The 24438-nt window shown below is 52.0% G+C and overlaps 1 protein-coding gene across 2 annotated transcripts in view; it reads right to left on the bottom strand.

Annotated features, from left to right (window-relative positions):
* Positions 1-581: 581 nt before the first annotated feature.
* The window catches only part of SYN3 (synapsin III), a 415136-nt gene continuing 391279 nt past the window's right edge, over positions 582-24438 (bottom strand). For both annotated transcript variants that reach the window (XM_021687386.2, XM_021687385.2), the window contains 6 exons: positions 20221-20295; positions 15106-15208; positions 10688-10822; positions 9722-9809; positions 4185-4476; positions 582-714 (listed from right to left, as the gene is read on the bottom strand). In XM_021687386.2, the coding sequence (XP_021543061.1) occupies positions 582-714; positions 4185-4476; positions 9722-9809; positions 10688-10822; positions 15106-15208; positions 20221-20295 (826 nt within the window). The remainder of the gene's footprint in view (positions 715-4184; positions 4477-9721; positions 9810-10687; positions 10823-15105; positions 15209-20220; positions 20296-24438) is intronic.

Below are 24438 nucleotides of genomic sequence, written 5' to 3'. Positions count from 1 at the left end.
TTCTTAGGATCCCACCGGTGGCCACATGGGATGGGGCTTAGCCTGTCTGGCCTGGGGGGTGATCTCGAGCCTAGATGGAGCTAGCATGGGTAGGTAGTAGGTGCCCCTGGCTGGGCTTTTCTCCTTCTGTTTGCAAAACACTGTCGAAAGATTATTGCCTCCAATGTTGTTGAGGTCCCAGTGCCTGCACCTGATGGAGGGGAGGCTTGGGGCCTTCACCCGAAGGCAAGCAAAACACTAACAAGAAATGTGAAAACTAGCCACACACAGACATTTCACTTGGTTATCTGAGGCAGGGGAGCAAGCATCTGGGTGGGCAGGAGATGTGATGCCTTTAGGGCCTGAACTGAGGAACCCGGAGGCTGTCAAAGGCCCACCACTGAGTTGGATGAGCTGGAATGTCATGGTGAAGGGAGGGGGAGCACGTATAGATAGATACTCAGTTCCTGGGTCAAAGGCATTTAGAGAGTATATTCTCAGGCCCTCCATTCTGTTCCCATCGGGAACCAAGGCTGAGAAGGAAGATGAGGCAGGAGAAGGGAGAGTGGAATGGAGCACCCCCTGCTCCAGCCCGGGCCAGGTTAGTCGGAAAACAGGCTGGCAAAGGACTTCCTCAGGTTGCGGATGGTTTCGGCCTTGGCCTCATCTTCACTTGGGGTCCCGCGCTGGGAGGTGTCGGAGGTGCTGAGGCTGTTCGTCAGGGACTGGGATTTGCTGAAACAGAAAGGCAAGGGGGGTTGGGGGCGACAGGGCCCGGGACACAGTCGAGAGGGCTTGCCTGGAAGCCGGCAGGGCGAGCCCAGTCATCACGAGGATGTGATGACCGGAAACCAGGCATCCCAATGCTTACGTGATGCGAAATGCATCACACACAGTCTTTCACCTGCACGGTGGTTATCGGTGTCCTCCATTTTTAGGTGCAGAAATTGGGGCTCACACCAAGTAACAGGGGAGTGCCCACCAGGCTGGGCTGCTCAGAGGGCAGGCGTTACCGGCCGGCAACTGGCCCAGTCTCCTGCCTCCAGGTCACCTGTGAAGTCTGTATCAGCCTCGGGCTGTGGCACCTCCTCCTGCCCTTCCTGGCACTAGTCTGGGAGTCAGGAGGCCCGCGTTCCGGACCCCGCTCTGCTGTCGCCCCCTCTGGCCTCGGCAAGTGCGTCACGGCTTAGGGCCTCCTTCACCTCACCGGTAAAAGGGCGGGCCGGTCCAGCTCACCCCTGGGCCTCTTCTCTCCCACTCGGGGCTTCAATCCCCACCTTTTCCCTGAAGCCTTTACTACCGATTCCGACCCGCCTTGGGATCCTCAGGGCGCCCGCTGTTTGAGCCGGCCTAGCGCTAGGTGACAGGGCCGTGGAGATGAATCCCCTTGCTCTCAGGGGGCTCGCACTCTGGTGGAGGTGACAGACACAGGAAGAGATGCTGTCAAAAGGCCACAAGTGTAAGAAAGCCCCACACAGTCTTGTCATCACCATAAAACCCAAATCCTCTCCCAAACGGGGACCATCTTGTACCCCTTGCTTATTCCGCACGGGCCTTATCCAGGACTAGGTGCAGATTGGGGATCTGATAAACACCTGCTTACTTGAACTGAACCACATAATACTTCAAAGCAGTAAATCAGGAGATTTAAGTGTTTCTAGCTGGATTACTATAGGGTCAGTACTTACTATCCAAAATTCCAAAGCCCTCTCCTGACCTGGGATGAGCTGGGCTGCACCTCTTCACATGGGAGAGGTTGTCTCAGATACACCTATAAATTGCCAGTAGCATTCTAAGCGCTAACTGTGCATAAACTCATTTTAATCCTCATAAGAAGCCTGTGGGGTAAGTCCTCCTGTCCCCACTTCGCATGTGAGGAAGTAGAAGCACAGAGAGGTTGAGTCATGTTTCTGAGGTCATCCAGCTTTTAAGTGGGAGAGCTGGGATTTGAAACCAGGTGGTCTGACTCTGGAGTCTGGGCTCTGACCCACGGCACCATATTGCCCAGAGGACCTCTTGCTAATACCTATCAAATTCACAATGCCTTTCCCCTTGGATCCAACAACACCCTTGCTGGCATCTTCTCTACAGCTGATCCTGCACACGTGAGAAAGAGTGTGTGTGCAAGGTTATTCATGGCAGCCTTCTCTGCATGAGCAAACCACATTTCTGTTTGTGGCGGATGAGTTAGATTATAGTACAGCTATACAGTGGAATACAATACAGCTGTATAAGTGAAATAAGTCAAGCAGAGAAAGACAATCATCATATGGTTTCGCTTATTTGTGGAACATAAGGAATAGCATGGAGGACATTAGGAGAAGGAAGGGAAAAATGAAGGGGGGGAAATCTGAAGGAGAGACGAACCATGAGAGACTATGGACTCTGGGAAACAAACTGAGGGTGTTAGAGGGGAGGGGGGTGGGCGGATGGGTTAGCTTGGTGATGGGTATTAAAGAGGGCACGTTCTGCATGGAGCACTGGGTGTTATACGCAAACAATGAATCATGGAACACTGCATCAAAAACTAATGATGTAATGTATGATGACTAACATAATAAAATTTTAAAAAGGAATATAATACAGCTGTGAAAAGGAGAAAATTTCAGTGAACTGATGGAAGAACTTCAGGATTTATCGTTAAATGTAAAAAGCAAGGAGAATGGGGTGGATAGTAAGTACTACCTTTTGTAAAAAGTGGGGGGAGGGAACCAACATATATTTTTGTATTTGTGCAAGGAAACACTGGAGGACTGCACAAGGAACTAACAAGAGTGGTCACCTCTGGGGAGCAGGGGGGCAGGAAGGCACTGGATAGGAATGAGGCAGGAGGAAGGTTTTTTACTGTGTATCTTTGGTATTGTTAATATCTTTTAGATATTAGAGGAGGAGATATCAGAGGGGCCATGTGAATGGATCACCATTCAAACACATTATGGTTAGCCCGATCCAGGGACTGGATGCCTTGTGCTCAATCCTAGCTCTTCCGCTCACCAACAGTGGGAACTCTGGCAAGTTATTCATCTCCTCCTCATTTGTAAAATGCAGATAATAATAGTTACTAACTCCTAAGCTTGTGAGAATTGACGAAAACCCCCAACTAGGTGAAGTGCTTGGCACATGGTAAGTGGACACGGGATGCTGGGAGTGAGACTATGCTTATCGATATTAGTGCTTGGCATTGCAGGAAGGGAGGGGCTTTCCCAAGAAAACACATCTGGGACCTCTCTGACCTCAAACCGAGAGATGGGCTTGAGAGGAAAGGGGACGAGTGTGTGTATCGTGATGGGTCGTTTACAAACATGGCATGACGGCCACAGTTCCTCCTGTGCCTGGGGTCTAGCCTTTCGCAGTGTGGCTTTGCAGGTCCTCCTACCAAGGGTCTCTTTGGCCATGTGAGTTGCTTTGACCAAAAGCATGTGGTGGGATGAAATGACCTTGTGTGCCTTCAAAGCTGGGCCTCAAGAGGCCTTGAAGCTTCTACCTGTGCTCTTTGGGGATGGAATTCTACCATGTGAGGAGGTGGGGCCCAGCCTGAAGGAGGTTGTGGCCCATGAAAGAGAGAGGCCTAGCTGACAGCAGATTTGTGTGTAAGGCCCTCTTGGGCCATCCAACGCCAGTGAAGATGCCAGATGACTGCAGCCATATCACGATCCCAGCAGAGTAGGGCTGTTAGATTTAGTAATAAAAATACAGGCTACCCAGTTAAATCTGAATTTCAGATGAAAAATAAATACTTTTTTAGTATAAGTATAGCCCATGCAATATTTGAGGATATACTTATACTCAAAATTATTCATCACATGTCTGAAATGCAAATCCAACTGGCCATCCTGTATCTTATCTGGGAACTCTACAGGAGAGACCAGCCGAAGAATCTCCCAGGTGAGTCAAACTCAGCATAAATTGCTGAATCAAAAAATTTTGAACGAAAAAAATGGCTGTTTTCTTAAGCTACTGTTTCAGGGAGGTTTCTTATGCAGCAAGAGATAACTGGTGTGTGTGTATCTGGAGGATGGTGGTGGGATCTACCCTATACTCTTGACCTCCTGAGCCCTGCCAGTCATCCAAGTTCCATCCTCTAGGCCTCCTACCCATTTAAAATCTGGGTGAGGCCCTTTGTCTCCGAGTCCCTGTCCCGAGTCAGCCCAGCTCTGCCCCAGCCCAACTCCACCCTTGACCCTGCCCAACCCCAGAGCACTTACTTGAGATGAGGGTGGGGCGGTGCTGGCTTCTTGGACTCTTCCCCCTGTTGGGAGGCGCTCCGGCCTTGAACGGGGGGCCGGGGCTGGGAGGTGAGGGGGGCGCCTGGCTTGGAGGCCTGGTTTGGAGAACTGCCACTGGATGCCCGGGACAGCTGCGGAGAGCCTGGTGATCTCTGCGGTTGCGGAGATCCAGATGGGGGGCTCAGGGGCTGCTGGCCCTGGGGGGAGAGCCTCTGCTGGGACGGGCTTCCAGATCGCGCCGGCTGCTGAGTCGGAGTTTGGCGAGGGCCCCCTAGAGGGGGAAAAGTGATGACGTTCAAGTTTTTCTTAAGATAAACATGGCTGTGCACAAATATTGCTTCAAGGATGTTCATTACAGTGTTTTTTTAAACAGTGAAAAGCTGAAAACAATATAAATGCCCAATTGCGGAACTGATCGGGAACATTAAGATACATCCATATAATGGAATATGCTGTGGCCATCATATATGATATGGCAGAATCATAGTAAATGACAGAATATTGTTGACAATATGTGCTAAATATATACTGCTGAACAAAAAGGCAGCTTACAAAATAGCACGTACAGGTTTATTCCATTTTATTTTATTTTATTTATTTTTTTTTAAAAGATTTTTTATTTTATTTATTTGACAGAGAGAGACACAGCGAGAGAGGGAACACAAGCAGGGGGAGTGGAAGAGGGAGAAGCAGGCTCCCCGCAGAGCAGGGAGCCCGACGTGGGACTCGATCCCAGGACCCCGGGATCATGACCTGAGCCGAAGGCAGTCGCTTAACCAACTGAGCCACCCAGGCGCCCGGTTTATTCCATTTTAGCACATACGTATGTAGCTATGTAAAACATAAAGACTGGAAAGTTGTCCCCTCAAACCAGCGTGTCTCTAATTTTAATGTGCACACGAATCACTGGGGGATCTTGTCAAAATAAAGATTCTGATACAGGAGGTACGGGAGGGAGAGTGTGGTGAACCGAACTGTGTCCCACCCCCCCATTCATATTTAGAAGTCCTCACCCTCAAGGTGACTGCATTTGGAGATAGGGCCCTAAAGGAACTCATTATTGTTAAAAAAAAATTTTTTTTTTTTTTAAAGATTTTCTTTCTTTATTTACAGAGAGAGACACAGCGAGAGAGGGAACACAAGCAGGGGGAGTGGGAGAGGGAGAAGCAGGCTTCCCGCTGAACAGGGAGCCCGATGCGGGGCTCGATCCCAGGACCCTGGGATCATGACCTGAGCCGAAGGCAGACGCTTACCAACTGAGCCACCCAGGCGCCCCAGGAACTCATTATTGTTAAATGATGTCATGAGGGTGAGGCCCTAATCCAATAGGACTGGTGTCCTTAGGAGAGAGAGAGAGACCCCAGGGGCCACACAGGGGAAAGGCCACATGAAGACACAGTGAGAAGGTGATGTCCACAAGCCATGGGGAGAAATTTCAGTCCTGTTGGCACCTTGACCTTGGACTTCCAGCCTCCAGGACAGAGAGAGGATAAATGTCTTTTGTCGAAGCTGCTCCGTCTATGGTATTTTGTTATGGCGGCCCACACAGACTCCTACCGGGGGGATCTGGGGTTCTGCATCTCTAACAAGCTCCCAGGTGATGCTTCTGCTCTCCGCGCTTTGAGTAACGAGCCACGGCTCATGATTACTAAAGTGGTGGGGTTAATTCTCTTCCTTTGGCTCACTGATGTTTTCCACACCGAAGATGTATTCCTTTCAAAACAATGGATTATCCCTTACTTTTCAATAGCTTTTTACACTTTTCTAAGAACTTTCAAAGGCATATATGTCATTTGATCTAGAGAGGGGCTGGTAGGGAAGATGCCATCCTTCTCATCACGGAGAGGTGCACACTGAGCCTCCCCAAGGTCTCCCAACTAGAAGGCGTAGCCACAGGAAGCTCACGGGGTCTTGGCTTCTCCCTCTCACTGCACAGAGCATGTGGGCCTTCACCAACAAGCAAAGGGGCATCATAAACTTGGGGACATTTTAGCCGCCCAGAAATGACTGAGTGGAACTCCAAGGCCCCGGGCAAGCAAGGTGCTCTCTCCTCATCCTTGAAGCCCGAGTGTCGGGGCTGCTGACTGAATTGCATTTTGCCCAAACAGATGGGGGCCTGCAGCACAGTTGTCCTCGCCTGGCTTTGTTGAGATCACTTCAGACAGGTGAGGAGACTGGGAGTTCAAAGGGGCTGGGGCCCGTCTCCGGGGCCCTTTCCTAACGCGGCTTCCGCTCATCTGCCCTCCCCGGGTCTTACTGAGCACACTACACCCCCAGCCTAGGGCTGGGCAGCCTGGCATCGCGCTGCGGGTTAGGCATGATCCCCACAAATGTCCCCATTTTTCCAAAGAAGCTGAGTCCCAGATATACTGCGACTTGCTCGAGCTGTCACTTTTAATAAGGGGGAGAGCCAACATTCAAACCTACATCTCTTTGACTCAAAAGCTCTGTTTCGTTTTCTCTTTTTTCCTTAAAAAACAAACAAACAAAAAACAAACCCCCGAAACTATGCCATGCAGGGCTGCCCTGAGTCCTCACATCTTTGTGCAAATGAAGAAAAGGTGCTCTCCTCCCGGGGTGGCTGCCCTGAGCCAGGTGCAAGAGGAGCTGGGCCGAGGCTTCAGCTGACCTTTGCCCTCCAACGTCATCCCAGCCGGGACCTTTGCAGAGGGCACGACCTGCATGTCTGGCAGCACCAGGAGCCCCAGGTCTTAACTCCAGTCTCGCGTTAACTTGCTCTGCGGCCACGAGTGAGTAAGTCACTTTTCTCGGGGTTTCTGGACTCTTGTCTGTAAAATGAGGCCCTCGGAGCAGACCCTCCACATCCCTCCCAGTGTGGACGTTCTTGGGAGCCCGGGCAGCACTTCCGACGCTGGACTGAATGGCAGCCAAGATTTAGCAAGTGATTGCACATGGCCTTGATTTGCTGTGCACCGCCCTCGTCGCGGTCTGTCCTGGTGGTTCAGAGGGCCCAGTGATCTCCAACCCAAACGCCGAAATAAATGAAGCAGGCAAGTGTCCCAAAAATCATGGCAGCCCAAGCAGACTGCTACTTTAAATTAAAAAAAAATTTTCCCTTGAGATAAAAACATAGTTCGGAGAACTCTTTCTCTAAAGAGGTGCAAGCTAAAGGAAGTAGGGTGACAATAGGGAGGAGCGGGGCCTGAGGCAAATGGCGGAGTCCTGCTGTCCTAGGGAGCCGCTGGGACTGTCAGAGGACACTTGCTGAGGAGGAGCCCGAGCCCCTGGCTTCCAGAGCTTCTGCTCTATCCAGAGAACTTGAAATCGAGGTATTTGTGCCAAAGCTCCTGATTTCTAAATGCTGGCCTCCTCTTGTGTGTCTTAAACCCACTTCCGGGCAAAGAAAACCTCTGTTCTCTACTTTTAGCTCAAGTCTTCCCGTCTCCTCCCCTACCCCGGGGCCAATAATATCTTGGAAAAATCTGGATCCTCATTCATTCATTTATTTATTAACAATTTGTCGAATCCCTTAGACACCTGGGCTTCCTCAAGAGACACTCATTTCTTTCAGTGTCTTGGCAAAGCAAACAATTTAGTATTTTTAATTTCAGCACATACAAAAACCCATTAACTTATATATAGAAAGTATTTGCCTAAGCACCAGGATTGGTGCTAAAAAATTATGAGGTTCGTTAAAAGAAAACTTCACTTTTTATGGTGAGTTCAAACAAACAAGTTAATAATGTGATCCTGTTATTTTGGGAACTCAATGAAAGCATTGTTTTTTAATTAGCCTTGTTATTTTTTAATCTGAATGTTAATTCAATGAGCATTTGCTTTAATTATCTTAATTGGTTTTAAATTAATTGTTTTTCAACTCACTAAAAAGTGTGTTTAGCCCCGTGTCCCTTAAAATAATATCTCTTTATCAAGCATGTCTGTACTCTGGGCCGGAGAGGAAACCAGAATACAGTAGCTCTCTGTTTTAAAAAGTGCTCGGTTCAAATGTGTTTTAAAAAAGTAAGTCCTGGGGCAGAGCGGGAAAGGAGAGGGCAGGGCAGGGCAGAGGCACAGCCAGGAGCCCGGCAGGGGGATGAATAAATCATTTTTGAACATTTATAATGATAGAATTACCTCTAGGCAGGAGGGTAGTGGGGCTGCTTTATTTCTAAGGACGGTTAACGGTAATGATCATTAAGAACAACATGGATATTTTAATTGTTAATAAGACACATGTTATTGTGTGTAAGTTTTTAACGGTGGAAGTTATATAGATAGTTATTCCTAGTAAACTGAGCTAGCACCTCCTGGGCGATACCCCCGCGCCGGGCACCTTGCTGCCCATGGACAGCTCCCCATAACTACCCAGGGCAGCGGTTATATCCCTGGGGAGACCAAGCCTCGGAGAAACGACGAGACCTGCCTAAGACTTAAGAGTACTGAGATGAGGAGGAGGATTCAAAAACACGTCTATCTGCCTCACGAAGAATCCCGACGTCCATGCACACAGTTACGAAGTTATGCAATCTCCCTTTTCTTGAATACTTTCTGCTTTTCTGAGAAGAGACGCAGACACAAGAAAGATGGACTGGGCCCTTTATCCGAGACCCGTGGAAGACGATGCCATTTAATGCCCAAGGCCGGATTGTCCCAAGAAACCATGAATATGTCACTTTAATCAAAGCAACTGGAAAGGCCACAACGTGAGTCAAGCTTTTCCTTTCTGACAGGTTCTAAGGAGATTCTTAAGAAGATTGTCATGAAACCAGCCGGTGGGGCCTCTTGATGCAGAGCTGCACGGAAGCTCCAAGCTGGTGCTAGAGCAGGGGGCGCATCTGGAAGGTTCTGGCTGCGAGTGAGCTGAGCGAGGCGGCGGCATGCGGTGTCCCCCGCCAGGCCTGCGCGGGACAACACAGAGGTGGCGAAGTTCCATGAGAAAGTTAGTTATTGCCATGGCTCCCTCCTGTCATCACGAGTTTATCCGTTCTCTCCTAAGTGTCAGCATTTACACAGCAATGCTGGAATATTTTTTGAGGGAGAATTTCCATCGACGAAGTCTTATCAATGTTCTGTGTTTCTTTCTCTCTCTGTCTGGCTGCTTGGCTCATAAATCCATAATTAGGCACCACTAGTGGCTAAGAAACAAGACACTTTCTCAAAGATCTGAAAAGCCACATGTATAAACCTGCATTTTGTACTTGTGCCATGGCCACCTCTGGACAAAGGACATACTGATGCTTTCACTGGGGAGTGCTTGGGAGACAAAGAAGAAAAATAAAGGGGGGGGGGGGTAGATGAGAAAGTCCCTTGCCCGGTGCCTGGCACGGCGGAGGTGCTCAGCAGTCACCTATCTCCCCGTCCTTCCTGCCTGAGTTGAAGGGGGTGACAGACATCACAGTCTCATCCATCCGGCCCACAGAGCGAGTGCACGTATTCTGTGGACACAGCACTGCGGCGGATTTTCCCAGAGTGCCTTCTGGAGAGCACCCATAGACCCCTCAGGGCATTTCAGCATCCTCCCTGTCTGATTTCCCTTGGTGACCTGTGGCTCTTACCTTGTGTGGGCGGCCGTGACTGTGGCTGTCCAAGCAGAGGCCCCAGCTGGGCCGGCCCCGGGGATTTCGCTGGTTTAGTGTGTGCAGCCTAGAGCAGGAGAGGAAAGAAGCCTGTCGTGATTGCCGCAGCCCTCCGCTTCCTGCGTGGGAAGGCAGGACTTAGATCTTGTTATCACGGAGGTAAGACGTATTACCTAAGGCGCACAGTTAGTGGGAGTACACCGTCATGAGTTTTTACATGCGTATACATCTGTGTAGCCACCACCCAGATCAGGCCAGAGCATTCCAGGCGAGAAGGCTGCCCCACGCCCTTCCCAGCCAGCAACCCCCTCAAGTATAACCATCATTCCGACAGCTATCATCATAGATTTGTTCTTGTGGGGGGCGGGGGGAGCAGGTTTTGAGACTTGCTTTTCCAGAAAGCTGCATGCTAGCAAATTCTTTGGAGAACGATCTGGTAATCTGTGGTGAGCGCCGTGGAAGGGAGGAGCTATGTGGGAGCTTGTCGAGGTTGGGGGATGGAGAGACAGAAGACACAATAGTCCCTATTGACTGGTGCCCTGGGAACACGCAAAGGGCACGCGTGCACGTACACACGCCCACGAGTGCATGCACACGGCCATACACACACACCCACACGCACCCGCTGCGCCCTGCTCGGGCCTAGGACGGAGGGCACAGAAGGGACAACTGACTTCTTACATTAATAATCTCTGCCTGCAAGTGCAGTCGAGACAAGGTTTTTCTATCTATGATGGAAGGAGGAAGGTCTCAGAGCCTCCCAAACTCCCCTGTCCGGAGCAGGGGTGCAAGCTCGCATGCCCAGCCTCCAGCGACACCCCATTCCCTTCTCCCCAGGCTGGTTCCATTCTAGGACTATCTCCTTTGGATCCAGAGGCTCCCCGGTCCCAGACAGCCCAGCATTTCTCACGGGTACAAAGTCTCCTGTGCTCCCGAGAACCTTACCCAAGGCCTCAGGGGCGAGGGCACTGTGCCCCCTGGTATCAGGAGTTGGCTCATTTTGGAGACAACGAGGTCGGCCATCAGCTGTCTGTCCTCTTCCACGTGCTCTCCGATCAAGGGCATTGAGCTGTCCATCACCTGTGGGAGAGAAAGGAGGCCTGAGGGAACCCCTTGCCCGGTAGCCAGGCAGCCAGGCAACACGTCCTGGGAGGGCTGGCTCAGGGCTCAGGACAGAAGTGACCACTAGATGGTGATGTTCTCCCAGCAAACACCCAGCCCAGCGCCTCTCGCTGGGAATGACTCCCGCCGAGACACCCAGATCCCCGCAGTTCAGTTTAATCAACTCTCTGGATTTAGTTCAATTCAGCCTACGTTTGTTGGGCTACAGAAATGTGACCAATAGCCAGGGAGCCTTTGCTGACCTTTTCTGCTCTTTTCTTTGGGGAGCCAGTCTCCGCCCCCTCCTTTCCCACCTTGGCTCCTGCCCAGGCATGGGGCCCACCTCCTGAACTTTAGCCCAAGGTCAAGGCTTTCCACAATGCCGGAAGCAGTGAAGGTGGGGGCTCAATTATGACCAAAAAATGACATGGGCTGGAGTTGACCCCGGGTTCGGAGAGAAGAGGGATGAGGAAAGGCCTGTTCTCAGGGGCTCTGGCAGAACATGTGCCTGGAGAGAAACATATTCCACAGGGAATGGCGTGCTTCTGAAGGAGGCAAAGTGCTTATATTGGGAGGGGTCCTGCGAGATCACATTTGCTCATCCCGTTCTTTTTGCAGATGGGGAAACTGAGGCCTAAAGATGGGAAGGGACTTGGCCAAAATCGCGCGGGCCAACCATGCAGGTGATCTCCCCAGGCATGGGCAGCCGTGGAAGGACTGGAAGGGGAGTGAGGCCTAGGCAGGCACTCTCTCCCCTCCTCCACTGTGGGAGTCCGGGCCTGTTCATCCACCCGACGGCCGTCAAATGCACAGCCTTGTTTCCCCTTTTCCCAAGCTCTGGACTCACCAGGTTCTCTCTTCCGACCGGTCCTTGTCTATGCCCATTCCCTCCGCTCACTCTTCACTTAATTCCTTCTCATCCTTCCTGGAACACGAAGCTAAGCCCTTCTTCTCTGACCGAGCAACTTCTAACCAGCTGCTCATCTACACCCCTGCTGTCCTCACATTGGTTGTTCCATCAGACAGCTTACCCACAGTGCTGACATCTCCTGTTTACCTGTGTCTCTCCAACCAGACCGTGAGTCCCTGAGGTCAGGGATGGGCCTGGAGTCCTGATCGACAGATATGCCCTCAGTAACTCCTACGATGGAGAAATGGAAGGTCCTTGCAATAAGTCCTGCTCATAATGATAAGGATACCAGTGTGTGCTGTGTTATTAAGCACTTATTATGTGCCAGGCACTGTTCCAAGCACTGGGTGTGGATGATCTCGTACAAATCTCAGAACAGCTCTTGGAGGCAGGTGCTATTACCATCTTCATCATAATGATGAGGAACCTCAGCGTCAAACAAGTAGTAAGTTCAAGGACACATTGCTAGCAAGCCACCGTCCTTCCATTACTCACCGAGCACTGAACGGCTCTCTGTGGTGAAAACCAAGAACGGGAACCTGGAATCCAAGCCTATGTTCTCCTATAGACTCGCTGTGTGATCTTGGGCAGGTCACGTTTCCTCTGTGGGCCCTTGTTTCCCTCAACCGTAAATTGAGGGGTCTGGGCAGCTGTGAAGACCCTTCCAGGTGGGGCTTTTAGGGGTCTATTTGTCTAAAGCACCCACTCTGGTTGGGAGGCTGAAAAGCAAACTCAAGGATGTGAATGTTGATTCTAGCACGGTCCTGAGAACTCTCCTCGAATTGAGCTCCTTATGGGTTGGGCCAGAGTCCTTGGCATTCCAGATCTCAGTGCCCGGCACACGGGCAGCCTCTTGGTCTATGTGGGCTGAACTGAGTTATAACTGTGGAGTCTGTCTGGATGGACACAGGCCTGTCCTTCCTCCCCCTGACCCTACCCATCATCTTCTCTTCCGGTTTCTGTTTCCTACACTCCCTGCTGTGGAAAACAGCTACCACAAGGAACCTGAGGTCAGAGCATTTTGGAATCCCCCATGGTGGACAAAGCCAAAGGAAGTGGACATTCTGGTCTCCCCTAAGGAAACATTTTCCCAGTGAGCAATATCATTCCCTGGACAGGCCATGGAGGACAAGGTCAAGGGTCCTTCCCCTGAGTATTCTACTGTGAGGATCTTCACAAAACATGTCATACAAATTTTATGTTCTCACCACAGAGGTGGCTGAGGAAAACAGTATTTTTGGATTTCTTCTGCCTTTTTTTTTTTTCTGAGTGGGGAAAAATACCTTTTATCTTCCTGGTAGCAAGCTCCCCATCTCCCTTGACCCTGCTGTAAACCCAAAAGCAAGGGAAACAACTCTGCAATGTTTCTGAGAGAAAAAACAATCTGAAAAGTCATCTTTTTTTTTTTTCCTGGAACATTTTGAGAAGTTGTTTTCTTGTTTTTTTTAAAGTCCAAACCCACTAATTTTGCTTTTTTTTTTTTTTTTTTTTAAATGTAAGAGGTCTTTCATCCATGACCCTCTGAATGTCTGGAGGCAGGGAGCCTGGGCCCACGAGTCCAGGCTTTTATTTCCTCAGAACAAATGTTGAGAAAACTCAAATAGGCAGGCGTTCTCGGGGCAGAGAGAATGCAAGGGAGAAGGGGCTAAACTCACAGGAGGGAGGGGAAGGGGAGTCAAGGAGCCCTTCCTCCATGATCGCTGTCACCTCTCTGGATGGGAGCTCTAGGAGGAAGGGTCCCTGCCGCCATGGTCGCTGCTATATCCCCATCACCCGGCTGGGAGCCTGGTGCCCCGCGCAGGGGCTCATTAGCCAAGGACGGATGACCGCGTGTGTGCCAAGCTGCGAGCTCGTGTCTGGTGGTCCCTGTGAGGAGATGCAGACGCAGGGGGGCCGGAGCGGTCTCAAGAGATGCAACGCCTCAGGCAGGAGGCCCTGGGTTCTCCCCCGGTCCAAAGCTCCCAGGGCATGCTCAGGAAGGCGGGAAACTCGTGCCTCCAGGAGGCAGCCTGGCTCTGGCTCAGGAGCAAGTGTGCTCCTGACCCCTCCAATACCGCCTCGGAGAAGGGGTTCCTGGGTTGGGGGCGGTGCTTTCAGTTATGGTGGCAGCCAGTTTTCCAGAGCAGGATGGACCCTGCAAATACAGATGTAGCTCATCCTGGGAGTTTTCCGGCCTCTCTGCGGAGGGTAGAGGGACGGTGTCCATCCAAGGGTGGCCCCTCCCCGGGCAGGCTGCCGATGCCCTCCTGGTGTGGCTGGCGGCAAGCAGCAGGGCTCCCCACCCCCCCCGGGGGAGTCACCTGGCCCTGCCGCGCCGCGGGGCCCGGGGAGCAGCGAGGCACGCGGGCCTGGAGGACGAGCTGACTCCCGGTCACCCAGCCATGTGCTTGCCATTAGCCGCCCGCAAGCCGGGGAGGGGGCGACCGCAGGGCTGTCCGTCACGTGTCAGCACGGCCCGTCCGCTGTGGCTTGAGAAGGCCTCGGAAGGGGAGCCCTGCAAGGGGCTGTGGGGGGTGTGACCTCGGAGACGTGTATTTGGGGAGAGGAGGGAGAACTCTGAGGCCAGAGGGGGATTTTCAGGGGAAAGCTGTGTGTGTGGGCAGGGGAGAGGGGTTGGGGTGCAGAGGAGGACTGTGGGACCAGGAGGGACGGTGGCGGGGGGCAGTCCTGGAGGAGAGACGAGATGGTGGGATTGGGAGAAGCACAGAGGGGAGTGTGGGGGGAGAGGGTGACTGTGGGAGCGGGAGAGGACAGAGTCCTGGAGGACGGCAGGGGCCTGTGGGCCCGGGAGAGGCCTGGGCTGCAGGAGGGTTGTGGAGAGACTCTCTTACAATTCTGTTTCCCTCCATCTTTCCTTCTATTCACACCCCTGCAGTGCTGTGTTCCCTGGGTTCAGTGTCCTCCATGACTTGTTTTTCATCCTCTTTCCCCACCACACCCCATGTCCGTCTCGGTCACAGCTCTGTCCCCAGAGCCACACCCATGCCTAGGCCTGGGGAGCCCCTAAGGACAAGTGTGTTGAACGGACAGAGGATGGAATCTCTGCGTGGTGACTAGGGACACGTGCCCTGTTTACACACGTGGACACAGAAAACTTCAGAGGCCCAATGGCACACAGTCTCGCTGACTCGTGGCCTGACGCGCCCCCCTGCCCTTAGGCCCAGCGGCCGTCAAACTTCACGTCCGGAGCTCAGAGGCTCGAGATGCTGCCGAGGGAGGGGATGGGGAGCTGTGTGAGGCCGGTGGGTGAGAAGCTCTGGGAGCCTCATGTGCCCAGGCCCCGGGCTGGGACAGAGCCGAGCACGCTGGAGCCCACACGTGGGCCCTGTCCGTCCTGCACGCCTGCCCTCACCTCAATGATGTAATCTCTGCCGTCCTTGCCGTGGACGGCCTTGACAGCGCAGACGTCCAGGCCGCCAAACATTTCTGAGCAGCTATCCACCCACAGCCTGTACCTGCACAGACCGACAGACAGACAGACGGTGAGCATCGGGGGAGGGAGCAGGTAGGGGGAGCAGAGGGGGGAGAGAGAGGTGGAGACAGATTGAGAGACACGGACAAACAGGCTGCAGGACAGATAGTGCCGTGCGCACGCATTCAGAGATGGAGAGAGGTGGTCAGAAATAACAAGAGACAGAGATGCAGCGAGAAAGACAGACAGACGGAGACAACAGAGAAGCACTGGGAGAGACAGACGGGCATACGAAGGCAGAGACACAAATGGACAGAGAGAGAGCCGGAGAAAGGAGAGGGACTAGAAAGGGAGCCAGGAAGCAACAGAGAGAGAGAGAGAGAGAGAGAGAGGAAGGATGAGGGGGAGAAGGAATGAGGGGTGGGAGAAGTCTCTGAGACCCCGCCCCCGGCCCCTCAGGACCCAGCTGGCTCTGTGGCAGTGGGGAGCTTGTCCCCATCCGGAGCCATCCTGGACACCCTGCCACTCCTGCGGTCCTTTTCCCTTGGGAAAGCTGCTTGAAGGGCTCAGAAATCCCTCCCAGGCCGCCCTTGGAGCCCCAGCGACCATGCTGACCATGCTAGATGAGAGCCTGAGGGAGACAAAGGGTGCATTCTGCCCTGAGCCTGGGGCAGGCAAGCGGGGGAGCCTGGCAGGCTGCTCTCCCAGCCGGGCCTGGCCCTCTGGACCCAGTGCTTATGTTCCCTTTCCAGCCACTTGAGGGCTGCAAGGTCAGTTTGCTTTGCAGGGGAAAGATTTCAGTGCTGGACTCTGACCCTTGCAACAAGGAGATGGTTGTATCTGGAGAAGTCTTCCCGGGCCTGCACTTGGCTTCCCTTGTGGTGGCTGGATTTGGGAGTCACAGGGGACTTTGTGTCAATATTCCTATTTCTCTCCTCACTCTCCAGGGTCACTCGGGGCACGCCTGCTCTGAGATCTATTTGTGTCTCTGAGCCATAAGGCCTGGAAAGAGGAGAGATCATGGCCAGCATGCTCTTAGAACTAACTCTCTCATCTTTTTTTTTTTTTTTTTAAAGATTTTATTTATTTATTTGAGAGAGAGAGAATGAGAGACAGAGAGCACGAGAGGGAAGAGGGCAGAGGGAGAAGCAGACCCCCCGCCGAGCAGGTAGCCCGATGCGGGACTCGATCCCGGGACTCCAGGATCATGACCTGAGCCGAAGGCAGTCGCTTAACTAACTGAGCCACCCAGGCACCCCTAACTCTCTCATCTTAATGGCCAAGGCCCACTGAGGCCCAGAGAGGGAGAGTGGCTTGGCCAGGTCACACAGCAGGGCAGTAATAGAGCCAGAATTACACAGATCTCCTGGTCCCTTGCTCAGTTTTTTCATTCAACTGTAGCAAGGAGCATGCGCGATCACAGAAGGAAAAGGAAGGATGACAACTCACACCTTTTCAGCTCCTGATAGGTACCAGGCCTTCTGCGGGGGTTGACCCTTCCTTCTCTAACCCCCACCACAACTCTGTCAGGAAGGCTGAACCCATATTTCTGATGAGGAGACTGAGGCTCAGAGACCTTAATCAGCCACAGTGCTGGCTTCCAAACCTAGATTCTGTCTGATTCCGCAGTCCAAGCAAGCCACCCTTCTTTTTTTTTTTTTTTTTTTTAATTTATTTGCGAGAGAGAGAATGAGAGACAGAGAGCATGAGAGGGAGGAGGGTCAGAGGGAGAAGCAGACTCCCTGCTGAGCAGGGAGCCCGATGAGGGACTCGATCCCGGGACTCCAGGATCATGACCTGAGCCGAAGGCAGTTGCTCAACCAACTGAGCCACCCAGGAGCCCGCAAGCCACCCTTCTTGTCAGTTGGGACACACTGCAGCCTGTTCTCCCTCAGCACGGGAGACCAGTGACCTGGAGTCTTGTTATTCATTTCCTCAATAATTTTGGGGAAGCCTCTTCTTGAAGCCTCAGTTTCCTTACCTGAAAAATGGGAAGGCCTAGGTATGATTCTCATTGTGCCTCAGAATTACCAGGAGAGTCAAGCAAACATACACAGAGTCAACACTCAGATTTGGGGGCCCTGCCCTATGTCAGAATACTCTCTGTACTTTAAAGCTTCCCATGGGATTCTCATGTGCAGCCACAGTTGAGGACGACCTTCGGTCCTCAGAGCTCCAAGAGCCCCCCGGGCTCTCTGACCAGGGTCCCTGTATTTGGCCACAGTGGCTGGCCGGTGAGGCCCCTTCAGTTTCAGTGCTCTGAGACAACCCCTAAATCAGGTTTCTTCTCAATGGAAGGTGGAAGTCTGGACCAAGACCCAGAGAAAACTGGTTTCTAGAGGCTATTTTCCAATGATGAACTTCCAGAATACCTACAGGCTGCATCCCATGGGCCATAGCCCCCCCCACCCCTTCCCAGGGTTAAGGAAGGGGCTTCATGGGTGGGGCAGTGTGGGAGAGACTGAAGAACATGGGTCCATGGTCCCCTCCAGCCGGGTGGGACTAGCACCAGCCAAGCCACATTGTCAGTTTTGCCGAGGAGGGATCAGGCTACCTGGCAAACAGGTAAGCCAGGTGGAAGGAGGAGCTGGGGCCCGTTTATGGGCCCCCAGAGACTCCCCCCGTGGAGGTGGCATTGGGAAGCTCTGTCCCAGGCTTTGCGAGCACTGCCCATGACTCTGCAGAAGCGGAAGTGAATCCCAGGCCTAAGCGGACGCGTGCCTGAGGTAGGCCCTTGCAGGAATGGCCCACGTGACCTGGAACTGTGCAGAGCAGGGGATACGGTGGCCTGCTGGGGCCATTTGTGAGCAGCTCATGAGGCTTCACAGAAGGCTGGGCTCCCATTCTGGAAAGGCCATGGAGAAAAGGACCACGATGTCCTGTGGATGCTCACTGGGGGAAGGAAATGACTGCCCGGACCAGATGATTCGGGTGGGCAAGGTCACGAGCACACCCCTCCCTGAGACGAGCTGGCACAGGCGGGCCCCCAGAGCGAGGGCCGCAGCTGACCCCTGGGGCTGACAGGAAGGAGAGGCAGCCCCTCCTCGTGGTGCCTGCTACCAGGGGAGCTACCGAGCCTCCGTCTCCCGATCAGCCTCTGGCTGATTAACAATTAACAGCTGGAGCAGTTCACAAGGGTTATTTAACTTGCCCCTGGTAACCTAGCCTGGAAGGGACAGGACCACTCGCTTTCGCTCACCTCCTGCTTCTCTGAGCCCCCGAGCCATCAGTTCCAGAAAGGGAGACACCATGTCCGTCTTGTTTGCCACCGTTTCCCCAGGGCCTCGCTCAACACCTGGCTCCCAGCTCGTGCTCAACAGATGACCGACAAGGAAATGAAGGAATGCCTCCCAACTCCTACTCATTCTTTTTTTTTTTTTTTTTAAGATTTTATTTATTTATTTGAGAGAGAGAGAGAATGAGAGACAGAGAGCACGAGAGGGAAAAGGGTCAGAGGGAGAAGCAGACCTCCAGCTGAGCAGGGAGCCCGATGCGGGACTCGATCCCGGGACTCCAGGATCATGACCTGAGCCGAAGGCAGTTGCTTAACTAACTGAGCCTCCCAGACGCCCAACTCCTACTCATTCTTTACAAGGGGACTGCAGCACCACCTCCTTCAGGAAGCCTTCCCTGACCTCACCCCTTGCTAGTCTCACTGGCTGACCCTTCTCTGGGCTCCCTCTGCAAGCACCCACAGCTTACTGCCACCCCAACATACCACACTCGGTGTCCGACGTTGACCGCGGAGCCCGGAGTGGACCTCTGTAGATTGATTTCCCCTCCTGTCCTTCCTGATGTTCCATGGCGTCAGAGCCCACCCCGTCTCCCTCTGTCGCTGCTGCCACAGTGCCTGGTCCCACCGCAATCTCCAGGGGTGGACAGGTGACATGGGCCCCGGCAATTGCACAGGAGCCGCTCCGAGGCCATAGTGATGGGCTCACGGATGGTCATGTGACCCAAGGCAGGCCACTCCGCGAAGAAGGCTCACTTCCAGTCTTTGGTTGAGATGGTTGGGAAAGACTTTTGTCCTGCGGGCCTTGACACCGTCAGGAGGGAAACCTGGAGCCGCTATGCGCCCCCAGATGAGCACGCTGGCCGGAAGGAAGCCACCGCAGAAGCAAGCTGAACTGAGGTGTGTGGGGATGAGCCCTAAACTTACCTAGAGCTGCACCTCTGGAGTTTTCATCGCCACAAGCCAACTGACCCCCTCTTGTCTCTGACCAATGAGATTTGTGTTCTGACGCCCCAATGGACACAGAGTCTCTGAAGGGAAGGGCTGGATCTTTTCATCTTGATTCCTTTGGTGCTTGGCACAACATGGCATGCAGTCGGCACTCAATGAATGTTCACCCAACAGATCTTTCTGACCCCAAAGCCCACACGCTATCCACTCTCGTTGCTTGCCTGCACGCAGAGGTCACGGGGCCGCAGGAAAGAATGTGTGTGCCCTGCTGGCCCCGGGAGCAGGTGACTGGCCCTTCTTCAGGTGAGGAGAGCTCCCAGCAGTGCTTAAAGGAAGAAAGACCTGAGGGACCTTTAGCCAGAGTGCACATACCACATTCATGAGTCAGTGGAAATAACCTCTTCCTCCTGACACTGAGCTGGAAAAAGAAGTTGGAGAGAGGAATGGACATTCCAGGAGCCCTGGTGCCCTAATATGGATGCTTTCGTGTACCTGTCAGAGCACAGAAGGGACTGGTGAGGACTCCCTGCTCTCTCTGCAGTAGCTGGGCAGGGCTGGAAAGACCCCCAGACTTGGAGTTAAGACATCAGGGATCTACTCTCAGCTCTGTCACTGATCAGCTCTGTGACTCTGGACAAGTCACTTTCCCTCTCTGAACTTGCTTCTGCCATCTGTAAAGTGGGATTATAATAACATCTACCCTGCAGGGGGTTGTGCAATAAAGAGTTGCCATGTCTGGGAAAGTGCTCTGTGGGTGGTGAGGCCCTGGCCGGAGGGTAAGGCGCCATTCCTTACAGGCCTCTTGTTGTATCCCTCCCCCACCTCCTGTCAGGGCTGCTGCCGCGCCCTATCACACCTCCTCTGTCTCTTACCTCTCTGTCATGGCCACCTGCTCCAGCATGGCAGAGCCTGTGTTGGCCTTCCAGTTTCCAGAGATGGAGGTTCTCCTGTATCAGAAAAATAACACCGAGGGCATTAGGACCCCTGTCACTGCTCCGCCCTTCCTTCTTTGCTTTGGCTGCTAGGAGGCTCCAATTCAAATATCTGGCTCACATTCTGGCATGTATTGTTAGGGACACATCCTGCCCCCAGCTTTATTGGCCTGTTTTTTATTTTCCTTTATGCTGATTGTCTTATTTACTTGTTGGATCTTATGTATTTTTTTCTAGGCTGCCTTGGAAATCCAAAGATTATTATTTTTTTCATTTTTTAAATTTAAATTCAATTAGCCAATGTATAGTACATCATTAATTTCAGAGGTAGAGTTCAGTGATTCATCAGTTGCATATAACACGCAGTGTTCATCACACCATGTGCCCTCCTTAATGCTTGTCAACCACTTACCCCATCCCCCTACCCACCTCCCCTCCAACAACCCTCAGTTTGTTTCCCATAGTAAAAAGTCTCTCATGGTTTTTCTCCCTCTCTGATTTCTTTCCATCCCATTTTCCCCTCCCTTTCCCTATGATACTCTGCGTTGTTTCTTATATTCCACATATGAGTGAAACCATTTGATAATTCTTTCTCTGATTGACTTATTTTGCTCAGCATAATACCTTCCAGTTCCATCCATGTCGATGTAAATGTTAGGTATTCATCCTTTCTGATGGCTGAGTAGTATTCCATTGTGTATATATACACCACATCTTCTTTATCCATTCATCTGTCGATGGACATCTTGGCTCCTTCCACAATTTGGCTATTGTGGACATGGTTGCTATGAACATGGGGGTGCAGGTGCCTCTAAAGATGAAATTTAAAACATGTCTACACCATCAGATGAAATCCCCCAAACCTTGGCCTCTTGTTTTTGAAAAGAAGAACTAGGGTAGTAGAGCTATTAGTGATTCTGGAATTTCTTGAGGGCTCCAAAATGTAGGAAAAATGATCCATGGAGAGAACTGATCACTTTTTCATGGTGAAGGGCAGGAAGGCCTTCTGGCCTCAATACCCTCTCTGTTTGCCTTTTCTGCTCCAGCAACACCAACCTCCCTTGCGATCCTCCAGTGCCATGGTTTTTTCCTAGGTCGAGGCTTCTAGATACATTCTTCCCTTTGCCTGATCCAGTCTTTGTCTCCATCTTTGCCTCCCTAAGGACTACTCATCCTTCATGTTTCATATGAGATGTGACTTCCCAACAGCCCACCTCCCCCAACAAGAGTAAATGCCCCTAAACCAATATTTAGTCATGCTAATCTCACCTGGAATGACCACTTTAGTGTCCAGTCTTCCTTGAGGGCCAGGGACATGTCTGACTCACTCCCGGCCCCCACAGTATCCAGTGGGACCTGGCATGTAGTAGGTACCCAGTAACTAAGTCCTGGGTAAGGGACTGTGTATATTGTGGAAAAATCAAGACAAATTGATCTCCGGTGGCCTATCTGGACTCAGCGAAGACTGAATGAGTATAAGCAAAGTGGTGGAGGTAAAGCTTTGTGTTTTATGGCCGAGGGAAGGCATGTGGTTGAGATGAAAGGGGAATGTGGGAGGAGGAATTGCTAGACAAATGTATCCTTCTAAAACAGAAAAGAAGATGCATTTGATGACAAGAGATGCCGAGAATTGCTGATGGACAACAGGGGCTAGAATTGCCAAGGGGTACAGTGACATCGATAAGCGCTATGTCCGTTCAGTTCAGCCCAACTCGATTCAATTCAATTCGGCAAACACTCACTGGGCCACTCTATGTCCTGGGTACTAGGCTTGTCTCAGTGACCCCATCCTAAGGCTGCTTACTACCAGGAAGGGTGGACCAGTTTAAAACCACAGTAGAGGCATGGTAAGGTTAGCAGCATACCCGAGTAGTGAAGAGCTCGGGGAAAGCAGAGGAGAAACCAGAGTCACTCAATGTGACCCCAGAAGGTAACCACTGAATGTGCCTTGGAGGGTGGGAGGGTTGGTATAGTGGGATCTGCATGGTGGCAAGAGAAGGGAAGAACTGACTTGAGTCAGACAGATGCAAGGCTGAATCTTGGTTCCAGCATTTTCTGGCTGTATAACCATGGACACCATCTCGGAGTCTTTATTTTTTCCATTGGTAAAATGGGAATGATCTCCATCCTTATATATTGTGTGGACTAAAGGAAATATTCCCATAAATGTCTTAGTCCAATGGGCACTGCCATTATTTGTCAGTCAGTAGAGACAAGAAAAGAAGGCATCGCAATGCCAGAAGCAGCAGGAACACAAGCCAGATTGCTCTCCTGCCAAGAAAATAATAATGGTGAGAGTTGCTGTTCGATGGGTGCTTTCTCTGCCTGAGACATGGGTCAGAGAACCTAATGAGAGAGATATTACCATTATTACCATTCCCACTGAGTGGCACAAGCCATCAACCCATATCTGAGGAACTCCATGCTCTTAACCACGACTCTCCATGGCAGAGCCCGTCACAGGCTGGGGGAAAAGACTCACTTGGCCGAAATGTGATGCAACTGCTTGAATGTAGGATAGAATGTAGACTGTGCCAGAAGAGTCGACCTATATTGCAAATGTATGATGTCGACCTCCTTGCTGAAGACGGTGGGGGTGGGTGGTAAGGTGCAGACCCACATAAGCTTGGACGAGAGTGGAGGCTGTCTGACTAACTATAAGGGGAGCTGTACCTGAGCACTGCACTGCAGTGGGTAAAGCTCTTTCCCACGGGGCTCCACGTTCATGGTTCTGCAGTTGGACTGGGACTGAACACATAAGTAAATGGATGGCGGCTGGTAGGAGCCAGGATTTTCCCTGTTGGAGTGGGAAGTTATAAATAAGCAATCTGGGAAGGCAGAAGTGAATCACGTGGTACTAGAGGAAAGTCGGAGACGTCAATATGAGCCCTCTTTAGCTCTAGATAGAGCTGGATATATATAGAAATAATTACAGATACGTGTGCATGCATGGGTTAAGGTACACCCATGTATTTCCTAGCTCCGTCTGCTGAGAAGCCCGAGTAACAATGACACCCCAGTAGCAACAAGCACAGAGGTCTGAGTGCAGGGCAGGAAGTGGGACAGAAAGGAGGTTGAATGGTCGGGGGGTGGGGTGGGGGGGCCGAGAGGATGCTCTACATTGAGGTCTGACACGAACCCGCTCCCTCGGACAGGGGCCAAGGCAGGGTCCAGGAAAAGTCATAAATAATGACAAACTGGAGCTGCCAGGGCACAAAGGCTCAGCATAAAGAATGCGGCAATGAGCTAATCTTCAAGAAGAGAAACTAGGACAAGGTGTCGTCAATGTCAAGTGGAAACGCGAACAATGAGGAGAGGAGGGAAATGATATCATGACGGATGGTGGAGACCTCAGTAATGCACTGGAGTGCTGCACTGGAATGTTCCCCAACTCATAGGGGGCAGGGAAGAGCCGATCTTATCACCCTGAGGGCATCTGAGATTAGAGACAGGTCTGGCCTGGCTCATGGGTAGCAGAGAGTAATTGGCAAGACAGGGCGGAAGTCTTCCTTGAGAACTGGCTCTATCCCTTTCCTGGGAATCTTTCCTTAGAGGTCAAGTCTAAGGAAAGTCTGCCTTTCAACTTGAAAGAAGAGGTCTGCCTCTTCACCAGCTCCCCAGGCAATGGCAGAGTGGAGTAGTTGTAGTGAAGATTGTGGGGCCCTCAAAGCCTAAAAGGACCATCTGGCCCTTTATGGAAAAAGTCTGCTGAGCCCTAGTCTAGGCAATGCAGGTAGAGCAGAAGCAACCCGAGATAATGCACAAATGGATGTGTCTGGCTGTGGTCAATAAAACTTTATTTACAGAAACAGGGGACAGCTGGATTTAGCCTGTGGGTGGTGGTTTGCTGACCCTGACCTAGAGCACAAGCTCCACTGTGCAAAAGCATGCAGAGAGATTTCCAACTGTCCCGAGCCCGCCATGGCAGCCCTCGGATGGGGAGCCGTGCACACGGCCAGGGCTCCAGGAAAGCTTGGCAACTGGGCACTGGTTAGCTCTCTGGGGTCTTGTCATTTCAAGGGGAACCAACAACAACATTCCAAAGTGAGACACAGAGAGGCCTTGGAGCAGATAAGCCCTCCCACCTTTTCAAGAAGTCCTGTTCTCATGACCACAGCCGCTCGAGTGTGAGTCATCCTCTGCCAGAACCACCCCTGG

This window comes from Neomonachus schauinslandi, chromosome 5 (assembly GCF_002201575.2).
Source record: "Neomonachus schauinslandi chromosome 5, ASM220157v2, whole genome shotgun sequence".
NCBI classification, from domain to species: Eukaryota; Metazoa; Chordata; class Mammalia; order Carnivora; family Phocidae; genus Neomonachus; species Neomonachus schauinslandi.
This window is presented reverse-complemented; position numbering and strand designations above follow the sequence as displayed.